This window comes from Physeter macrocephalus, chromosome 8 (genome assembly GCF_002837175.3).
Source record: "Physeter macrocephalus isolate SW-GA chromosome 8, ASM283717v5, whole genome shotgun sequence".
NCBI lineage: Eukaryota > Metazoa > Chordata > Mammalia > Artiodactyla > Physeteridae > Physeter > Physeter macrocephalus.
Window position 1 is genome coordinate 70,402,423 of NC_041221.1, and position 9,295 is coordinate 70,411,717.

General features: G+C 38.9%; 1 protein-coding gene across 6 annotated transcripts in view; it reads left to right on the forward strand.

Moving 5' to 3' along the window:
* MAST4 (microtubule associated serine/threonine kinase family member 4) overlaps nt 1-9,295 on the forward strand; it is a 599,104-nt gene that overhangs the window by 465,803 nt on the left and 124,006 nt on the right. For all 6 annotated transcript variants that reach the window (XM_055086603.1, XM_055086600.1, XM_055086601.1 and 3 more), the window contains one exon: nt 8,329-8,417. In XM_055086603.1, coding sequence (XP_054942578.1) covers nt 8,329-8,417 — 89 coding nt within the window. The remainder of the gene's footprint in view (nt 1-8,328; nt 8,418-9,295) is intronic.

The following is a 9,295-nucleotide window of genomic DNA, read 5'->3' on the forward strand; positions in this document are numbered from 1 at the left end:
CTCACATATGGCATCAGGGCTCACCATGTCAGCCACACAGAGATAGCTGTGTTCCTGTATCTCACTTTGAAATAGCCACAAATGGAATAGCTGAGATGAAATAGGTTTAAAAAGAGTTTCTGTGTCAGGCAGATCACCAAGATTAAGGGGTTATTTAGGGAAGACCTATGAAATGGAGGGACAATTTGTCATACTTAGTGTATACTATAAAATTCCAGTGCTTATTAGTTATGAAAATACATTTCAAAGCTGATTGGGATTTTATCTCACACTTTAGATAGCAACACATTTTTGTTTGTACAACTCTGCCACATTCTGCCTTAGAATACAGTTATCTGTGAATCATTCTTAGCTCTTCTTTTATACTTTAAACACTTTGAGAGTGTTTTCTTCATTTTCTTATTGCCCATCATACTTGCCCATAAATGTTTTTTACATTGAATAGCATCTTGCCAATATCTGTATGTTCAGCCATCTCTCTCTTCCTCTACAAAGACAGAAAATGGGGCTAGACCTCACCAAGGGCTTATCTTAATGGATTATATATATTTACAAGAAGTACTGTATACAGTAATATATATATTTTCCTCAGAACTTATGAAAGCTTGGAGACCTATACCTTCCTCTAGGCATGTAAGTAGCGTAATTTTTTTGCTCCTAGGTGAAAGCAGTATGAGCAGTCATTCATTTCCATTATAATTAATGCCTTTTAAAAGGAGTTTTTCTACTAACGGAAAAGTTAAGTTCAAGTATCAAGCCGAAAGTATCAATACTAAGCATTCACGATAATATACCCCGGATGACGATAAACTAGGTCATTGCATTGGTGCCCATATGCAGAGGGCTGAAACTGTCTGCTTGGCAGTCACCACAGTTCTAGCTACCTGCTCTTTCTCCAGTGTTTCAGAGGCTGTACAAAAGAGCACGGACTGCTCTCATACCTGCATTGAATCTTGGGGGCGATTTTGGCATGACTTTTTAAAATAAAATGCTGTATTTTGAAGTTGAGTCACAGGAGATGGGGTGTACTAGGCGTGCCTGTCCGCTTAGCTCCCTAACTGGCCTTTCTCCCTCCTCCTTTGGTTATTGCAATCTAGCAGCCAGAATGATTCTCTTAAAACAAAACTCAGATGGTGTTTAAAACCTTCCAACAGCTTCCCTTTTCACCCAGAGTAAAACCAGTCTCCGTGCTGTGGCCTGCACCTGCCCCAGAGGTGGCCCCGGGCTCTGTCCACTGTCGTCTTGGCCATTCGCCTCTGGCCAGCTCCCCTCCCGCACGCTGGCCTGCCTGCTGGTCCTGGAGCACTCTTGACCAGGGCCTCTGCTCTTCCTGAAAGTTCACTCCCTCATCCTCCCGTCTTACTCAGACACCGCCCCCCGCCCCTCCCCCCGCCCCGTGAGGCTTTTCCTAACCATCTGTTTAAGATGATGACTTCCCACATCCTTACTCCGTGTCCTACCCTCTGCGTCATTGCTCTCCATCGCCATCCCTCATACTACAAACGTCATCACCATCTCCCATACTGTCTTACTAGTTTATTATGTTTCTTATCTGCTTCCTTCTCTAGAATACAGGTTTCTAGAGGACAGCAGGGATATTTGTTTGTTTAGAGTAGTACCTAGCGTGTATTAGGAACTCGAAAAGTAATTTGTTGAATGAATCAGTGGAACCTTGGGGGGAGCCCTGACTTCATGGGCCATAGGGAAGACATCGGCAGTGTCATAACTTCACCTAAATAACAGAGTATGTCACGGACAGGAATATTAATGCTTTGCTTCCTGTTGCTTTCTAAGGGGCACTAAAGCTTATCCAGCCAGCTGCCAGCTGTGGCCTCGTTGTGCTCTACAGGAAAAGGGGTAGAGCTGTAGACAAGAGGCCCAGAGGAAGGGTAGATTGATTTACATATGAAAGACAAAAAGTTATTTCTGGAGAAGACAGTAGTATGAAGACAGACATGGAAAGAAGGGCAAGGCAGCATCTGAAGGAATTAAGGATGTGGGGGAGAAGTGTCCAAAGAAAATTATAAGGAAGACTTGCTTTATGTTGCATGATATAATTTTTCTTTCAAATTCAGTCTCGAAGGTACTTTTCAAGGCTTTTACAATCAGATTTGCAAATACACAGAGGCCTAGAAACTTAATGTTGCGCAAAGAAAAAAGAAATGTCCATGATATACATAATTTTAGTGCATTTAATAATCCTAAAATTTGCTTCAAATGAATAATCTAAAAAAGGCATGAATTAAACCCATATTTATGTTGCCATGATTAAATCTCAAAAATATAATGTTGAGTGAAAAAAAAAAGTAAGTTACAGAATATCTATAATATATAGTGTGTGCTAAAGTGCAATTTATCCAAAAAGTCAAAAACATGACTGTCATACAAATATAAAATAAATATGTATCAGAGATTTTATTTAACTTATTAATGAGGACAACAGTAAGAGATTTTGAAAACCATATATATATGTAAAAAATATATATATTAAAAAATATATAAAGGTATATATAATATACATATAATCAGAAATGATTAAATAAAATTTGCTAATAGATACAAAACCAGTTAATATCTCGTAGGACAATGATAGTAAATGTTTGGGGTCATCTCTCTGTGGGTGGATATTAACGTATTTGCAGAAGACAAAATTCATTTACATTATTATGGACAAGAATCATTTGTATTACTACTAGTTTTCTCCAACTTAACTGCAACCCATACAGCGTTTAAAGCAGCCTAGTCACTAGAAAGACAGTGAAAGGTGTACACCCTTATAGAACCAGATAATCCCCGGGAGGTTCACTGCACAAAGCCTTCCCAGCCACTGAAAGGACATATATATATACTAAAGATTGGGAATAAACATCAGAAAATGATACCATTGTTCATTTCAGGTGGTGGGAATTGTTTGATTATTTTTCCATATTTTCTGTATTTTTAAATTTCATAAACCAAACAAAAATAGTTAATGACTTCTCTAATCTGGTCTAACCCCTTCATTGTAAAGATAAGGAAACAGAAGCCTGCCTGTTTTATAACATGTTTTCAGCAATACCACATTAGCTAGACAATTTCTGCCTCCTGTTTATGCCCGGTTTCTTCCACTTCTGTCTTCCTCTTTGTTCAAGGAGTATTCAGTGTTCAGATTCTATTAAGGCACCAGGAAATAGTTAGCAGATGTTCACATTCAGTAAAGCTATGGTCTATAATTGGCCTCCTGTGCAAATTTATCAAATTTTTCATCAAGATGAATTAATAAATTATAGGCTAGCTTTTCAGAATTCCTGGAGCTCTTCTTAGGCAATTCACTGCCCCTCAGTTGTGGTCAGTCATATGTCGTACTGAGTGTCGACCTTTCAAGTCGGCTGTGACTGTTAGAAATTACTGCCTGTTTGGGTTTCTCTTTCTCAGCTTGTCCTACCACGATCAGACGTGATCAGTATTCATGTCCCCAAATGATTGTAATTTAAAATTAAGCTGCATTTCAGCTGCTCAGAACAGTTGCAAAAAGCCACAGCCTGGTGGGCCTCACAGCTTTTACAGACCTGGTGGAGGATAATTAACAGGTTCTTCTGCCAGGAGAGATGTGACAGACCCAGGGGTGAGACTTTTACAGGTCCCACCACGCCCTTCATGCGGAGCTCTGAGCATAAGGACAGTCTAGGCAGAAATAGAATATGTGTGCTTTGGACCAAAAATCCATACACCGCCTTCCCCTTCCCTCCCTCAGCTAGTAGCCCACGTTCCTTTGTCCCTCACTCTGATCAGGCCTGACTTACACGATGAAATGCGTGATCTGTCTCTTTATCCTCCTGACAAATGGAAGGTGCTATTGGCAGTCGTTAGGAGATGGGGAAGCTCCTTGTGAAACTGCTTTGGTGAGTGGGAACAGTGAACTCAGGGAGCAGAGTGGCACCCTGTGTGATCCCAGGTCACCTGCCTGAGCTAAAACACCATGCCAACAAATAAAACACTTCCTGGTGGTGGCTTCCTGTCATGCTAAAGCGTCTCCAACCGAGTGCCCATGCAACTGTGACGTTCTTCTCACAGAGGGTTCTGTCCCCACCTGCCTCGCCTCCCAGCCCGCAGGGGCCAGACAGTCCTACTGACTCGGAAGTACTGTCATTGCTTTTCACCCTCCCATTCTTCTCAGATCCCAGGTCCATAGTCAGCAGTACTTATTGTACTGTGTGTGTGTGTGTGTGTGTGTGTGTGTGTGTGTGTGTTTTCTGTTGGTAGGTGGATCTTTCTAGCAGGAACCAAAGGAATGAGGTAACAAGGAAAGCTCACTTAGCACCATCAGCCCCTGTTCTAATCCATCGTTTACCTTTGCCTTTGTCTCAAGTTATATGTGGCTATCTTCTTGGGCTACTTTCAGATTTTGCAAGTAAAGAATCTGTGCCATTGTGTCACCTTGTCAACTGAGAGAACAAACTGAGGATGTCATCATAGGCTGTGTCCCCATGTGTTTTTTCAACTGGGTGGCATGAAGAGGAGCAGGTGCTTTGTGGGCAATGGTTGTTCCTGGGTTCAGCTTTCAGAATCAAGCACGGGCAGGGTGGATGGCTTCCATTTCTTCTTAACGAGTGAAGCAGAAAGATTGCATTTGGGGGATGGATAGCTGGAACTTGAATTCATAACTGTTCTTTAGTTACACTTTTGCAATCAAATACCTTTAAGGTTCCTGAGGCTGAACTAGAGATAACTCTTTACAAGCTCAAAGGGTTAGAAGAGGATAAGTTTTCAACAAGAGATTCTTGCTAGAGTAGAAATGATGTTCCTATTTTACCTGGTAGGATGGCACTTGTTTTTTGCCTTGGGTGACATGGCTTGAGAAAAAGCAAGGGTGATTCAACTTAGTTATGCTGGTGAAAGAAAAGGGACCTTGAGTTTGCTCAGGTGGTGATGTTTCTGCTATTTTATCACTTTATGGGTTAAATGAGTATGGTGTGGTCACCAGCACCTCAGGAGCCTGCCTCACACTTGCTAGCCATGAGCTTCTCCTTTCATCAGCAGAAGAGAATGTGATACCTGGATGAGTAAATAATGACAACAGAGGTCAGCTCAGCATTTTACACCAGTGTCATTATTAATGCCGGCAGTGCCAGGTGCTGTGGCAGTCTAGGTAGTAAATACTCATAGGTCCTGCCCACTAGGAGTTCTCTTGCTGTGGGGTTAAATGCAGATTTTAATTCATTTATTGGGAATCAGGTATCTAGAACAATAAGATTAAGTAACTGTCAGGGATACCAGAAGTAGATGATAGTGAGATTGGATGGCCACCCCTCCCCTCCAACTTTGAAAAGTTATATACAGAATATCTCAATAGGGTCCCAGTATTTTTAAAGTATTTATATATATATCAAGATCTAGGTATTTTAAGATTAAATACAGTAAAAAAATATGCCCCTTTACCCTTAAGAATGTTAGCAACAAATAAGTTCCTTTGAGAGGCCAAGACCCTACTTCGGAGTGTAGAGATTTGTGTACATATGTAAATCTCTGTCTTGGTCTGTATTTTGTAAAGTCTGGTTTTGCCATGCTGAGGAACATTTCATGTTTAAAAGCTTCCTGTCTGACTTTGAGAGATTCAAAAATTTTACTACTCTCACTAGCTTCAGGCTAAAGAGCCATATAGAAGTTAGAGAAGAAACTTTCAGTTTTATTGTTCATCACATTTGTCAACAAGATATCCCTCCGATTATTTAAGGATTTGTGTAACATAATACCAGTACCTTAATTATGGTGAACTGTTCAAATTCTGAGGCAACTTGTTTTTAACTTCTTCTAACCTGCTTTTGTATTCTTAGATAAAGAATCCTATGTTTTCTTTCACCATTAATTACATTCATAATCATCAGTTTGTAAAGTTTACAAATCGTTTTAGACGGTGGGCTAACATGGGGTGAATGTAATATAAACTTTGCTCTTGTTTTTATGTTTTACATTGTTATATTTTTATATTGGCCAAACAGATTCCATCAAGTTTTATTCCGACGTTTCTTTTTGAGTTTTTTTTTTTAAAAAACACATTTTTTAAATCACATCAGTACTTTTCCACCCTTTTTTTCTTGGTAGACTTTAAATAACTGATACAGTTGTGAGAATTTTTTGTTTGTGTTTTTCTTTGTTTTAAATACAAATTATTGGCTACTTATTTAGCTTGTTGTGGTAATGTACTAGTCATTCTATATGTTTCTTAGGAAAATTCAATTAAAATGTTTTTAAGAAATATTTTCTAAATTTTAGCTTTGCATATTTCACTGATATTCTTATATAAGATATTCATTAGGCTACTGTTTCTATTGATATATATTTCTTATTTATTTGATTTACATATATAAAAATTAATAAATGAATGTCAATAGGAAATTTTCATAAATGATTTAGATCAAATACTAAATGTAAAAAATAATACAAATAGCCATTTTTGTGTAAGTTAACCTGTATTACAATTAACTTGCTCAAATTAGCAAATAACTTTGCTGAGAGTTCCAGGATATAAATCTGTCATTTATAATTTCTCTTATTAACATCAGCATGTTGATATATTTAATATTCCTATATTAAAATTAAAGGAGACATTAATTTGAATTAATACTAAATACATTGCACAATATTTTTTTAAAAAAACAATCACACGATCTGACTTAATGGTTATGAATTTAATAGGCCAAATAATGGTTCTTGATAGATGAGTTGATAATACCACCTTCATAATTATCAAGGGTCTATTCTTATTCAACAACTTCTTTAAGGCTGAGTAAACATGATCTTAATTAAACTCACAGATAATGCTAGGGACTGTTGATTGCTCCAGTAAGGAAAATAAAATGATGCAGCCTGACCTTAAGAAATTATAAATATGGGAATGTTGACAAATGATAATAAGCAGCAAACATCTAAGAGAGAGGATTGGTTCCCAAGTCAATATTGGAGAAAGAAATTTGGTTTGGTTTTGAAATGTGTTGTTTGAATAGTATTTAGAAATGTTCCTTTCAAATATTTTATACAAATTCTCAGTTATGTCCACTGTATGTTATTTAGAAGTTAGGTGAAAATTCCTGTTTCAAGAATGCTGTAACAGGTATATTCTGAATTAAGAAGACATTACAATAAATCTTTAATGGTGGATAAGGGCACCAAGTGTAGGAGGATGGAATCTTGGTGCCCTGAACCTTATTATAGGTGAATTCAATGAGGTAACCTGCTGGTTTGTATTCTCCTTTTCTAACCACTATACTGATTGTGAAGTACCAGTCTGTACTGAAAAAAAGCAAATGAAAGTAAGATAACATCCACTTCATCATCAACCAGTTTTGCATTTGTGTTATTCTTTGAGGCTTGTGAAAGTTACTTTGGAATCAAATTAGCTATTTTTTAACTTTCTAGTAGCAGAAACAGGAAAAAATAGTTACCCTGTGTTCATATGTAGCAATTTATTTCTACTCACTGGGTACCAGGATAAAAAACAGTAGGCAGTGTGCCTGTGAGAAAAGGCCTTCATTGTTTTTTTTTGTTTTGTTTTGCTTTTTGCGGTACATGGGCCTCTCACTGTTGTGGCCTCTCCCGTTGCGGAGCACAGGCTCCGGACGCGCAGGCTCAGCGGCCATGGCTCACGGGCCTAGCCGTTCCGCGGCATGTGGGATCTTCCCGGACCGGGGCACGAACCCGTGTCTCCTGCATCGGCAGGCGGACTCTCAACCACTGCGCCACCAGGGAAGCCCCATTGTTATTATAATACAAACTGGAATCTGTTTTTATGATTCCAAAATACTTACCTTAATAAGAAGTTTGAATGCAGTATGAAGAAGAAAAATGAATGAGTAGTGAAATACATTTATCTTAGGCATTGGCTGTTCTATTGACAAAAGGCACAGCTATGAATTTGTCTAAATAATTAGATTTTTAATTAGTGCATCATTGTAAGATTAATGTCATTGTTCTTCATTGCATGTAATTTTGTATTAGAAATTTCATGTCAGCAAAGATGCTACCTGTGGTTTGCTGATTTGAATCCTTAATTTATCACTTGTTTGTATGGCATGTCACATATTTGCAGTCAAGAGCCAAAAGAAAGGCATTTGATTATAACTTGGTGGTGAGGAATATTGATGGTGTTATATATGATATGAATACATTATATTTTCTAATATTCAGGAAACAGCCACCCTTCAAATATTAGTGAGTGCATATTGACTTGCAAAAATTTTAGAAATAACATGTGCGGATGGATTGTTCAACCTAAGCTATGTCTACTTTGAACATACTTGAACGTTATTATTATTATTGCTTTTAAAACTGGTTTTCCTTTCCTTTGGACAGTTGCCGAACCAGCAACCGGAAAAGCTTGATAGGTAATGGGCAGCCCCCAGCACTGCCTCGGCCTCACTCACCTCTCTCTGCTCATGCAGGTAATGAAATACCTTTTCCTGAGTTCTGTTTTACTTCGTCTTGCTAGTTTTTAAAATACAGGCATTTTGAAATTTAGATGCGTCTCCCCACCTTGTTATCTTGGTTTCCCTGTAGCTTTATCACTAAGTTGTTCTTTCTCATCAGTCAGCCCAAACCTTATCCTCTCTTTGAGCGCTTGGATCTGAGAGGGAGAAATCCTTTTTATATGGGGTCCTATTCCAGTTATTTGTTTTCTCCACATCTGAATTTGTGGATGAAGCAAGTCACGCTCCCACGTGAGGATTTCCTTTGGGACACGTGGCCATGACAGTTCACATGAAGAGGATTAGTGTCAAGAACTGTAAGGGAGGAAAAATATCTTTTCCCTCTCCCCTTCTAACTTCTCCACTGGGGACCCAGTAACCAGAGACAGATTAACAAAAGAAAAGCATACACATTTATTTAATATACGTTTTACGGGACATGGGAGCATTCATGAGGAAATGAAAACCCAAAGGAACGGTTAAATCGGATTGTTTTTACAGAAGTTTGGTGAAGAGAAGGGAGTTGTGCAAAGATGTGTAGGACAAAGGTGAGCTAATTGTAGTAAACTGGGGGAAAGTTAGGAAGGACTGCTTGTTCAGGTTCTTCTGTGTCCCTTGTCTTCAGAGATAAGAAGGCTCCTTTCCTCCAGGTGTAGGGAAGGGTGCCTCTCACAAGAAGGTTTTCTGACCTGCTTACGGGGCAGGTCAGAAAGCCCTTCCTGCACATGCTGTTTCTCAAATCCCTTCTCCTTAAAATAGTCAATGTGGGGCTTCCCTGGTGGCGCAGTGGTTGCGCGTCCGCCTGCCGATGCAGGGGAACCGGGTTCGCGCCCCGGTCTGGGAGGATCCCACAT